At 47.9% G+C, this 13,528-nt stretch overlaps 1 protein-coding gene across 1 annotated transcript in view; it reads left to right on the top strand.

The window, feature by feature from the left end:
* The window catches only part of Vit (vitrin), a 74,637-nt gene that overhangs the window by 35,391 nt on the left and 25,718 nt on the right, over positions 1–13,528 (top strand). The window contains exons 6-8 of the mRNA XM_051153650.1: positions 6,604–6,648; positions 8,383–8,445; positions 12,746–12,893. Coding sequence (XP_051009607.1) covers positions 6,604–6,648; positions 8,383–8,445; positions 12,746–12,893 — 256 coding nt within the window. The remainder of the gene's footprint in view (positions 1–6,603; positions 6,649–8,382; positions 8,446–12,745; positions 12,894–13,528) is intronic.

The raw sequence follows: 13,528 nt of genomic DNA, 5'->3' as shown, positions 1-13,528 counted from the left end.
CTAGTTGGGCCAACAGAACTCACCGCCTCAGGCCCAAACTTGTGAAGAAACCTGCAAGGGAAGTAAGGAAGACATTGAGCCTTTGCCCAGGCTCCCTTCCCCAGAGGCGATTTCAGACAGGTTGCTAGGGCAATTCCTAAGGATTCCATAACCAGGCCCTTAGAAGCCTGAAAGGAGATATTCTCGAGGCTCGTGTTTGGGGAAAGCCACTTAAAAGATCAAGGAAATTTTGTCTCCCAAGAAAGGACAGAGCGTATCTTGCTTGGGGACATCTGCTATGCTTCAGGGAGAGAACACTTCACAAAGAGAAACTGCGTAGCAAGTCGCCGGGGTGAGGGTTGGGGAGGTTACCTCTCTTCACTTCCCTGCAGCCTTTAATGACTTGGTGCTGCAACAGAGCCTCCTGCAGGTCTCTATAGCACTGATGCAGCTCTCAGAGGGTAGAAAGGGTATGTCTGGTACAGGTGCTTTCCACAAGCTCCACCAGGCGTGCTCTGGGGCGCTGATGGGCTGTGCTATTCCCTTTGAGGCCGCAGAGCATGAGGACAAAAGGCCAGGACTGCTGTGAAGAGAGATGTTTGTGTCTCTCTCCTGCTGTTTTGAGTTTTACCTATTTATTTGTACGTGTGTGGGTGTTTTTACCTGCATGTGTGTACACGCACCGCATGTATGCCGGGTGCCTGCAGAGGTCAGAAGAGGGCATTGCACCTGCTAGAACAGGAGTTGTGGTTGGTTGTGGACCACCACATGGATGCTGGGAATCTAACACTACCCCACCCCACCCCCACATCCTCCACAAGTTAAGCTACCTCTTCAGCCTCACAGCTTTCTTTTGTTTGATACATGGTAAGAGAATAAGACCCACCCCACCACCACCACCACCACCACCCCCGTCCCACCCACCCCCCATCAGGTTTTTTTTTTTAAAGATTTATTTATTATAATGTATACAATATGCATCAGATCACATTATAGATGGTTGTAAGCCACCATGTGGTTGTTGGGAATTGAACTCAGGACCTCTGGAAGCACAGTCAGTGCTCTTAACCACTGAGCCATCTCTCCAGCTCCCCCCCCCATCAGGTTTTAACAGGGTTTCCATAAACCTCACAAACACTTTTGCCAACATAAACTCTGTCATCTTGGCTTCGAAATCAGAACTAGCCAAGCCATGGGCCATTCTCTCCTCTTGTTCCCCTGGCCAAGATTTCTGCCTCCTCTGCAGCCCTCAGTGGTAGAATCAACCACAGATAATAACAAAGCTGATTCAAGAAAGTGTCTGGACCAGAGCCACTCTCAGCTGGGGACAACCTAAGAGAAGAAAGTAGTTGCTGGCTGTAGATCTGCTGAGCCTTTAGAATCCTCACAGGTACCCAGAGGCTGGTTCCCAGAGGTGCTTCCCAGAAGCCTACAGGAGCAGCCATCAGCCTGGCCAAGCCACTTCTTCCTCCTAGTCTCGCTTTCTAGAAAACGCATTGTCATGATCGCCCTTGGTCTCTCTGGCTCGACTCCAGGTCAACAGCTGTGGGCACGCCAAGTCATTCGACCTTCAGGAAATCTTTGTTTTGTCTGTCGTCAGTAAGACAGAGAAGAAGCCTCAAAACTAGTTAGAGGCCCAACGGGTTCGTGTAACCTTATCCTCCCCAGAGATTTCCCTGTGAGCAATCTCCCCAGGCTGGCCTCTGGGATAAAGAGCAAATACTGAGATGCACCCTGTGAATTGGACATGCGCGTTAGGGGTGGAGGTCAACAGGGTTACATTTCCAGTCTCGGGCTCCCCTCTTGTTTACTGCCTGACCACATTTGGGTTGGTTGGAGGTTCTGTTCTGTTGGATGCATTTGGCCTCGGTCCTCTTTTCCAACAAAGTCACCCTCCAGTTCTTTTGTTCTGCGAGCCTCCACTTCCTCCTAGGTCTCCTTCATGTTTTTTCCCCACAAAGGTGTTCTTAGCTCCCCTCTGACTCAAATCTTGTCCATTTCTGCAGCACTTTCCCTTTTAAGTCATTATCCTAGTCAGCCTTAACTGTCAACTCGGCCCAGCCTAGACTCACCTGAGAGTCGCAATGGAAGGAATGTCCCAAAACCAGATTAGCCTGTAGAAGATTGTCTTGATTTGTAATTGATATTGGAGGTCTCTGTCCACTATGGGCAGGGCCATTCCCTAGTTTTGTAGTCCTAGGCTACAATGTGCCGGCTAAACAAGAGCCTGGAAGCAAGCCAGCAATCACTATTCCTCCACGGTTTCTGCCTTTGAGTTCCTACCTGACTCCTGCCCTGACTTCCCTCAATGACAGTCTGTAACTTGAAAGTGTAAGACAGACAAACCCTTTCCTCTCTGAGTTGCCTTTGCTCAGAATATTGTATCACAGCAACAGAAAGGAAGCTAGGACGCCACCATCCACACAACTGCCCTGAGCCACTCAGACCCTCCCCACCGTTCTCAGCATGTCCTTGCCTGGGACCACTCTGCCAGGCCAAAGATGTGCACAAACCGGCAGCTGTGAAATCTCACAAAAGCTCCTGCAGAGGACAGAGACTCTGTACACTCTGGGTCAAAGCAGGTAAGTGCATCTGGGACCCTTGGGTCTTCACCCAGCGCTTGCCTCCCATAGGGTCACTCATGTCGAGCAGATTGCCCAGTTCCTCAACTACAAAACTGCCAGATCCTGGAATTACAAAGATCTGTATAAAATGCATCTGGACTAACGCCCTACCAAAGAGATGAATCCCCACACAAGCAAAAACTCTGTGAGGTCTTCAACGACCAGAGGATGTCTTAGATCCTGAGTGCCTTGTGATTTGAGTGACAATTTCAAATCTACGAGCCTCAATTTAACATCTCATCATTTCTGGAGTAAATGTCTCCAGTTCCACCACCAGGCCCTTCTGTGACTTAGCAGTGCATGGCAGAGCCCCATGCCCAGTGTCTGAGAATGATTAAAAATGATGCTGGCTCCCACTGGGCAAGCTCCGCCTCACAGTTGGCTCCTGTCCTACAACTACTCGAGTCCCTGGAATCCTTCTGTTCTGCTGCTCCTAGAGCAAGCAGGTCCCTGAATCCCGTCGATGCATCCTTGAGGATGTGTACCCAGGTCAGGATATCAAACATGGCCCCATGGGTCCTTTCTGAGTCAAATACACTTCTCTGGCATGGAAATCTAAGCATGGAGTTAGTGTTTCCATGGGGGGGGGGGAGAGAAAAGGTTTCCAGGTCCCAAATAAACATCTCACAGTGTGTGTTGGAGGGCATCCCATTTGTAAACCTGGGGCCATTGATATTTCCCTGGCATAAACTCATACCCTGGGCTGGAAAATGTCCCTAGTGGACTCTAAAAGTGCCTTTGCGACAGGCTGCTGGCATGTCATACCTTGGGCACAGCTGCTGGCCTGTAGTCTCTTAGCACTTCCGGTTGTGCGTACAGCAAGAGGAAGTCTGAGGAAAATGTGCTGCCCTCTTGCCCTAGAGACACACAACCAGGAAAGGGCACAGGAGGCTGCTAGCATCCCCTAGCTCTGGAGGCCTGCTCTACCATCAAACTTCCACTTCCTCCTCCAAACTATACCCCAGGGACTCACCAGGGTGGAACTTGGGGGCTGTCAGGCCACCTGGGCTTCGGGCTCATAAAACTTTATAGGCCTGATGGCTATGTGTTGCAGCTCCCTCTTGGGTCCTATGCTCGTGATTTCCAGATGTGCAGGGGAGCAGAAGGATCTGAAACCTACCCAGTATCACATTCAGTGTGTCAGAGGGGCAGGGGCCATCATCCTAGATGCTTTTGAAGACTTAACCACATTAGCTGGAGTTGTAGGTGATGGTGCCAGGCCAAGCTTTTCAACAGTAGTTTCTCTCTCTCTCTCTCTCTCTCTCTCTCTCTCTCTCTCTCTCTCTCTCTCTCTCTCTCTCCCTCTCTCTCCTCTCTCCTCTCCTCTCCCTCTCCTCTCCCTCTCCCTCTCCCTCTCCCTCTCCCTCTCTCTCTCTCTCTCTCTCTCTCTCTCTCTCTCTCTCTGTGTGTGTGTGTGTGTGTGTGTGTGCGCGCGCGCGCGCACATGCGCGCATGTGAGAGAGGGGGTGGGAGACATGAATAGATTAATGGATGGATGGATGGGTAGGTGGATAGATGGATGGATGGATATTAAGCTCAATCTCTTGGACCTGTTGACCTGGACTTAAACTTCAACCAAGGCAAAATTTTGTGTTCCAGTTTTCTCACGTGCAAAATGGGATCATAGCTGTACCTATTTCAGGCTCACTGTGACTTACTGCTTTCAAGGTGCTTCTGGTTGACATTGAACAAGCTCTAGGTAAATGTTAACAATTCTTGAATTTTCTTCCCTCTGGAAGTTGCTCAGAACTCAATTCCCTTAGCTCTTACTTATCTGAGAGATGGCCAAGCAGAGATTGCCACTAAAATAATTCCCTATTCTGTTGAGTGAGACTTCAGAGTGACTGTGTGTCCATGTAACTCCTCAGAGTCTCCCCTGTGTAAGTCAGGATGGGATGCGTCTTCATGCCGTCAGCCTTCCACAGGAGAAGGCTGTAGGTGAACTGTAGACAAGATGGGTGAGGCACACCCTGCCTATTTTTGGCAGCCTCAGTATGGTCTTCTGCCTGATTTCTTCCCACGCCACCTTGTCCCTCCTTGACACCAGAACACAAATGTCCTTTTACACATTTATTTCTCATTACCACCAAGTCCGAAATACACTGAGTCTCAGATGTCCAAATATTTTTCAGGCCCCGACTATTAAATGAATGTTAATTTGCTCAGATTTGTCACCAAGCAAGATGAAAGTGGCACCAATAGACAGGCTTTTGTGAAAAAAAGAAAATAAGAAGCTGGGGTCACAAAAGTAGTGCTCAGCATTCTAGCCTTCATGTTGAGGCAAATTTAAAACGCTCAAAATAACATTTTAAGAACTTTGGGAAAACAACAACAAAAAAGAGAGAGCAAGAGAACCACCACCTCTTTTAAACAAGGAAAATAGTGCAGTGTTGATTTTCACCAGCAGGTGGCAGTAGAGTAATAAGGGTAAAGTAACAGATGTTTGAAGATCATTAAGAAAGGAGACTATCTCACCCAAACTAGCTAAAGCTCCCAGAGGGTGCTATTGACTCTCAAAGTCAGTAATGCCTGAACCAGGTTAAATCCAGGTCTTACCACTAAACCCAGACATACAAGGGTGTACTGACATTTTTAAAGCTTCTCTGGCCTCCTTGCATGCAGAAAAACTAGGGCTCCTTTTGAGTGATGCAGTGGTTCCAAGCACAGGAGGGCAGGAGACAAAAAGCTATTCATGCCCTTGAGCTTCTGGGAAGAACACAGGAAGGACAGAGAAAGTGCTGCGAGGTTTCCCAGCATGCTCACACTGCCTCTGAGCCCCTCCTAACCTTACAGATTCTGCAAACAAGAGCAGGGATTGTTGCATAGAATTCCCCCTTCTCCACCATCCTTTCCACCTCAGAGCCTGTTAGTGCATTAGAACCCAAGGTGCTCTGCTTCTTTACTCTGTGTCCTAGTGAGAATTGCTATTGATGTGACGAAACACCATGACCAAAGCAATTTGGGGAAGAGGAAAGGGTTTATTCGGCTTACCCTTCCATATTGCCTTCACCACCAAAGGAAGTCAGGACATGAACTCAAAAGAGGCAGGAACCTGGAGGCAGGAGCTGACGCAGAGGCCATGGAGAAAGTGCTGCTTACCAGCTTGCTTCCCGTGGCTTCCTCCGCCTGCTTTCTTATAGAACCCAGGACAACCACCCTCAATGGGCTGACCCCTCCCCCCATCAGTCACTAATTAAGAAACTACAAAGTGAGTCCAGGATAGCCAAGGCTACATGGTGAGGCCCTGTCTCAAAAAACCAAAACCAAAACCAAAAAAAGGAAAGAAAGAAAGAAGGAAAAGCCTTACCGCAAGGTCATATGGAGACATTTTCTCAGTTGAAGTTCGCTCCTTTCTGATAAGTCTGGTTTGTGTGTCAAGTTGACATAAGACCAGCCAGCACACACTGATGGAGGCATACAGTGAGAAGAAGCTCAGAAACTGGTGGAAGGGACCAATTTGGGGAAATAATCCAAACAGGTAGAATCGGTGTAATTAAAATAGTATTTGCCGCATACTGAATGGTTAGTGAGCGTGGAAATATGAATGGACCCCTGGGTAAAATAGTAGCTCAAAATATTCCAGATGGCTACAAGGAAACTAAGACCAGGTTCTCAGGAATCTAAGACAAAGTTAGCTGTCACTGCTTTGTTTGGGTAAGTGGTGACTCCTGGTCTCCAGAAGTGTCACCCAGCAACCCATCCCTACAACTAACATAATAGGGACTCTATAGAAGTATGTTGTGTGCTTTATACATGAGGATTCCTTTTCATCCAGGCCTCCTTGTGTGGTGGGGATGAAACACATACCTTTGGTGTTTTAGGCTCCACAGGTGGGACCATCACAAGGATTTCACACTTGCTTCCTCCAAAATTCTGGGCCAGTCTCCCGCCACCGCCACCGAGCTTCCTACCTGGGCTGGGAAGCAACGTCCTAGCAGCTCACTCGAGAGTATTTGCTGGTTTGCTTTTAGTAAGTTTCTCTCTTTTTGTTGAAATTCAGGAGAGACCAACCTGTGGAACCCTGGACCAGTCCTTTTAGATTCAGGTAAGTACCCAGCTGACATCTAAACCCTCACCAGACCAGATGCACAGCACCTAAGGACAGGAGCGCCTAACAGTCCAGCTGGGGGCTCAGGTGTCTCTCTAAAGCCTTGCTCCTGACACCTTAAAGTCCAGGGATGGGCCAATTGAAACCGTCTTAGGGGTGCCTGCGCAACACTGTTTTTTTTCAAAAGGGAGAGAGAAAGCAGGAAGGCAAAGCTGGAGGAAGTGAGTTCATTGAAAGATGGGTTGAAGTCCCCACTTCTTCAGGAGCCATGCGCTGTCCTTCTCTAGCTCAGCCCCCTTTGACAATGGCATTCAGAAGGGCTGCCCAGCAGTGGCGCACACCTGTAGTCCCAGCACTCAGGAGACTGATACAAGTGAATCTCTGTGGGTTCGAGGCCAGCCTGGTCTACATAGTGAGCTCCAGGTCAGCCAAGGCTACACAGTGAGACCCTGTCTGGGGGCAGGGAGCACGGGGGACAAGGCAAAAACAAAAGAAAGAAAGTAAAAAGAAACTGGTATGAGGTTTTCCATGTTCGTGTATGTGTGTGTGTGTGTGTGTGTTATTCAATGCATACCACATTAAATATTTAATCCTCTAGCAAAGTCTTCCAGTTTTTGATAGGAAGCTAGCAAGGGGACTCAGGGATAGGAAGGCTGAATCTCTGAACTCCCCCCACCTCAACACACACACACACACACACACACACACACACACACACACACACACCATATAGAGCCTTGAGACATGTCCTTGTGAAACATCTGGCTGAGAAATACTGTTGAACACCCAAAACAAAATTTCCAAGTGATGTGAGGAAGTAAGGCGGCTGGCTGACCTTTCATGGGAAGATGAAATCATGTGCTTTGAAAACTAGGCGCTGGGAGTCGGGGGAGGCTGGCGGGGGAGGCTGGGGCAGGGGACGGGAAGGAAGCTCACTGCAGCACAGAGCAAAGAGAGACCGCCACACCTGCCTCCACTGCCGGAAACTTCCAGAACTAGGCATCCTGACAACTAAGAGACCTGTTTCCTGCCCATGTTTGCTGCCTCCCAGAAACCCACTGGTCACAGCTGTCCTAATAGACCCACACTTACTGTGTTTGTGGCTTATTTTTCATACTCTGTGTCCATAGCCCTGATAAGTCCCACACCCCTGCCTAGCTGAAATCCACCCTCACACAACCTAGTCAAGCATGAACACTTTATATCTCTGCCTCTGGCCTTAAAGCGCTAGAGAAGCCGTCTTCTCCGCCCTCTTATTTGAGTTGCGTTCCCCTCTGGTAGGCACATGACCTTTGCCAGGCTGCCCCGCACACATCTGGCTCGTCTTTTGTTCAGTGCCTTTATGACCAACATTTGGCCAAGGACTCACATGCACTGAGCACAGCAAGGTCTGGATGAGCCAGGTTCATTTCCTGACCTCAGCATTTCCAGCATTTTAGAAAATGATCCGTTACACCAGCACATCAGTCATGTTTTCACATAAATAAACCAGGACGGAGATAGAAGTGAGAGCAGAATAAGTTTCCCCCAACACCCATAAGAGTGCCCTCGGGCAGGCTGCCGGGTACTTGTTTTTCCCAGGATGGGGTGGGGGGGGGGCGGTAGAGAAGAGGCCGCTAGGAGCCAAGCTCCAGAGCTGGCTATGAATGTCCACTCTGTCCCCTTCTCTGGGGTAAGGCCCAGGTGCTTCCTATGCCTGGAAATCACAACAGTTTTTACTTCTCTTTCCAGGATTCGTGCCAAAAGAAGAACTCAGCACACAGTCTTCAGAGCCAGTGTCCCAGGGAGATCCAAGTGAGTTAACTGACAGCTGGGAGCCCGGGTGGTTTTAACATCTGACAGGCTCGCCTTCCCCTGCCTACCCACCTCCGTTCAGACCCACTTCTCTCCTACCACGGATCTATTTACCTTCCATCTTCTGACATTTTGTTCTAAGGAGACTGGAGAGCTTTTGAAGGATTTAAAGTACATGCATGAGGGGGAGTGGATCGAGGTTTTCTGGGATTTTTTTATGTCACTATGGCAACAGGGTGAAGAATGGGAAGGGATGGGGAGCAGGAGGGGATGAAAAGAATTGGCAGGCTGATCAGCAGGGGTAGGGGTAGCAAGGGGGTAAAAGAAGCCAGGCCTCAGAGTTAGAGGCAGAAGTGAGAGAAATAGGCAGAGTCAAGAAATATTGAGAAGGAAGAATCTAGGGCTGGAGAGATGGCTCAGAGGTTAAGGGCACTGGCTGTTCTTCCAAAGGTCCTGAGTTCAATTCCCAGCAACCACATGGTGGCTTACAACCATCTATAACATGATCTGGTGCCCTCTTCTGGCCTGCTGGCTCACATGCAGGCAGAACACTATGTACGTAATAAATAAATACATAAATAAATCTTTTTTTTTAAAAAGAAGAAAGAAAAGGAAGAGTCTATAGTGTTGGAGTGGGATAAGAGACAAGACAGTTAAAAATGACATCAGTGGACTCTAGAGGTGGCTTACCTGGAAATTGGATTCCATCCACAATGGAAAGAAAGAAGCAACTCCCATAAGTGCACCTCTGAGCTGCACACTTGCGCCATGGCTTGTGCATGCTCCCCGCCCCCCCCCCCCACACACACACAATAAGTAAACACATAGGTGTAATGTAAACTCTTAAAAAATGACTCATGAAACTGGATAAATGGCATTGTGGTGAGAACACAGGACGGAGCAAGATTGGGGACAAGAAGATGGTGTTTGTCTGCCATTTGCCATGAGATGGATATTCATTTCCAATAGCAAGGTTGATACTTGGGTGGGATAGGGTGGTCCAGCCAGAAATTTCAGAGTCTGGGAACAAGATGACTGTGAGTATAAATATTCTGTCATTCTTCATCAGATTAAAAAGAAAAAGAATGTTAAATGAGTATTTAAATGCCTCAAAATAAAAGAGAAGAAGGTTAGAGTTGGAGGACGGATGAACTGTGGTTCAAGGCAGAGACTATAATATGAAGCTACTGAGTGGGATGTAGATGGTGTGGAAATGGGGGACACAGAGGATGGGTCACACTAGGCAGGGGAGGAAGACACCTGGGGATGCCACACACAGAGGATGGGCCACACTAGGCAGGGGAAGAAGACACCTGGGGATGCCACACACAGAGGATGGGCCACACTAGGCAGGGGAAGAAGACACCTGGGGATGCCACACACAGAGGATGGGCCACACTAGGCAGGGGAAGAAGACACCTGGGGATGCCACACACAGAGGATGGGCCACACTAGGCAGGAAGACACCTGGGGATGCCACACACAGAGGATGGGCCACACTAGGCAGGAAGACACCTGGGGATGCCACACACAGAGGATGGGCCACACTAGGCAGGGGAAGAAGACACCTGGGGATGCCACACACAGAGGATGGGCCACACTAGGCAGGAAGACACCTGGGGATGCCACACACAGAGGATGGGCCACACTAGGCAGGGGAAGAAGACACCTGGGGATGCCACAAAGGAGGGACTAGCAAAAGAGGAACCGCAGAAAGGTGTAGTGTCTCCCAACACACCAAAAGAAAGCACTTGCAAGTCCTCCTAAAGCTGCGGCCACCCAGGCACCAGCGGACTCTCTCAGCTCTGCCGAATGTAAGAGACACCCAAAGACAGACTGAGATGCCCACCTCTTGCCTTTTACCTGTTGTGGCAGGCCATTGCTACCCCTTGCTGCTCCCAGTATGTTCAGAGCAGCAAGTTGCTCTTGGACTCTGGAACAAATGTGGAGACAGAGCCTCCACCCCAGACCCGCTGACAGATTCTATAGCTAATGTCACCAGAGGCCCTGAGAGTGGCTCACAGGGTATTTTGTGGGAAGTGCGTGACACCTATGACCTGTGTGTGCCTCTGATGGGTGCAGACTATGGACTCGATGCATTATATAGCACAAAGCTTGAGCTCATCTATAGAATCACACCATGGAGAACTGCACCACAGAATTAAGAAAAATCGTTGCATTGGTTCCTCGGGACCCTACATTTGACCTTCCTCAACCTGAGCCTTTCCTGTGGCCATAAGTAAGACAGAGCACCTCATGATACCACTCTGCCCATCTAATACTGATGTCATCTTCAAATCAGCATGCTGTCATTTCCATTATGAGAAGCCCCCCTGGGTCTTAGGGTGTATATGCCATGAGACGGAAGCATAGTCATTAAGATATCCTGGGAGTTTGGAGGCAGGAGATTTTGATCAGTAATACAGTGGTTGCCTAGGAAGTGTGACAGGGCCTTGTGTTTGGTCTCCGAGATTGAAAAAAAATCCCGGGAAGACTAACAGAGAAGACTTCTGTGTCAGCTGTCAGCAATCAGGCCAGAGCGCCAAGAGAGCTGCGCGGATAAATTGCTCGCTGCAAAAAATGAACACGTTGTTCCTGAGCATAGTTCAAGATGTGAGAAAGGAGCAAGACCTGTCCTAGAGGAACCAAAACAGATGCTACCAAATCCACGTGCTGTTATCCATGAAAACGAGTGTGGGGACCCCCTGATCCCTTCCTAGCATCGATTTTCCTGTATTTTAAAAAGCAATATTGAAACTAACCTGCTGGCGTCTGGGGAAAAACCTTTGTTCAGGAGTGCTTCTCAAACTTAAGAGTCATAATTTAAACGCCAATCTGATTCTCTACGTTTGAGCGGCTCCCAGGAGTCAATAGTCCCCACACATTGTAGGGGGTTGGTGGGCGAAAGCCCTGAAGAACATTACTGCCACCTGCTGGCTCTATTTCACATTGCAAGGCGAGACCTGAGAGAGGCCTTACTGCTGGTCTTTCCCGGTTTCTGCTTTATCTGTCTTTAGTGGAGTCTTTAAACCACATTTGAATTTCGTTTGTTTCTTGAAACCTCCATCTCAAGTGTTATGCTTTCATAAAGGCAACATGGGACAAAGCCAGCTGGACTGGGAAGACTAGAAGAGACGTGCAGACTTGGGGCAAAAAGCTCTGAGATTTGCTGAAGAGCTAAGACACAAATTAGAGGGGCAGACAGGCATCCCTGTAGCCTCCTCAAAACCTCCTCTGCTTTCAATAGCCATTTCAGCACATTCTCAGATTCTACTTTTTTTCTTCCTCCCACCAATTCTGCATTATCAATCAATCATTATGATTTTGCTCCAAACTTTGTCATCTCACAAGTATTGGGTACTTTCAACAGCCCTTCTTTGTCTGTCTCGCCTTTGTCAAGGGAAAGCAGGCCGCGCACAGCTGAGAGGCCTCAGCGCTTATCTAAGCGGTCTCTCTCCCGCCCACGAGTGGTGCTGGCCATCAGGTGTTCTTCGATGCTCTAGATCAAAATTCTTTATTCTTCTGTTTCTCCTTAGAAGTGTTTCTGAAATACCAGATGCAAGCATTCAATAATTCATTCTTCATTTTTTATTAATCTCAAGACTAAGAGTCTCCACTCAACAATGAACACGTGGTCTTAGCACGCTGAGTCAGTGCCACGGCAGAGGAGAGGAACACACACTGGTTGGTTAGGCCGGGTAGCATTCATTCACTGTAAGGCTGAAACCAGCCTTTAGGCCTGACATCCTTCCCTCCTCCCTCACTGCCTTCTCACACAGCAGATCCTCTTACCCATTTTTTTTCTCTGATCTGAAAATATTAAGTGGAAAAGTCCAGAAATAAGTAACCCCAAGGTTTAATTCGTTTTTAATTATAGTATATTGCTGTAATTATTCTGCTTTGTTATTAGGTATTGTTAGTCTCTTAGTGTATGTAACTTATGAATTAAACTATATATAAACTATACATAGTCTATATATAAATATATTTATAGCTTATATATTTATAGTTTATATATTTATGTATAATTTATATATAACTTATATAAACTATATATAATTTAATTCATATAATATGTATATTCATATATATAGTCTAGTTCATACCAGTGAATGTATATTATATATAAATATTGCTCATATGTATATGGTAAAACAATTAAATTATATAGCTTTTAACTCATACTGTGAGTGTCTATTTCCCATATATTTCCCTGGGTGGGAACACTGAGAAAGACAAGATGCCTAGGTAGGAGCACTCAAAGCCATACAGAATAACAGCATCCTTTTCTGTCCCTCAGACTGCAAAGTTGACTTGTCATTTTTAATCGATGGGAGCGCCAGCATCGGCAAGCGCCGATTCGGGATCCAGAAGCAGTTCCTTGCGGACGTCGCCCAGGCGCTTGACATCGGCCCTGCTGGTCCTCTTGTGGGTGTTATTCAGTACGGGTAAGTGCAGCGTGTGCTCTGCGCCGGGCTGTCCAGCGTCTCTACAAACCTAACTTCCAGCCACAGTACCTGTCATGAAGCGCTGACTCACTCTCTTCTCTAATGCAAATGTGTAAAAAAATAAAATAAAATGGAGGCAGCCCAGCTGCCACTGAAGAACCGTGAGCCTTCCCAAGGGGAGAGAAGGCTAATAATAACGTTGTAGGAGGGTGCTGGGTGCAAGTCGGAAGTAAGCTGGGTAGGCTATCACCAGCGTCCTTATCCCTAGACTCAGAAAGCCAAATCCCCCTTTAGCCTTGACTATGAAAACATCTGTTTGAGGGGTACAACTTGGGCTACACTTATGTGAGAGTAAGACGCTACCAGCCACTGAGCTTTAGCTGGCACCCTCTCTTTCCCCCAGACACCCCTGGACTTCTACTGTACCCATTAAGTCCAACAGGCCACAGGGAAGCTCCAGGGCACAGTGAGGGGGCGCCACCAGTTGGCCGAGCACTGAGATGACTGGCCCCAAGCCATCTAACTATTTCTATAAGGGTAGAGTTTAAGGGGCCATACCAACAGCCCAAACTCAATCTTCTTTTCTCTAATTAGGAATAATAAATGAGTCTCAGTTCAGATACGGGTATGTTGCT

This window comes from Acomys russatus, chromosome 1 (genome assembly GCF_903995435.1).
Source record: "Acomys russatus chromosome 1, mAcoRus1.1, whole genome shotgun sequence".
Lineage (NCBI taxonomy): Eukaryota > Metazoa > Chordata > Mammalia > Rodentia > Muridae > Acomys > Acomys russatus.
This window is presented reverse-complemented; position numbering and strand designations above follow the sequence as displayed.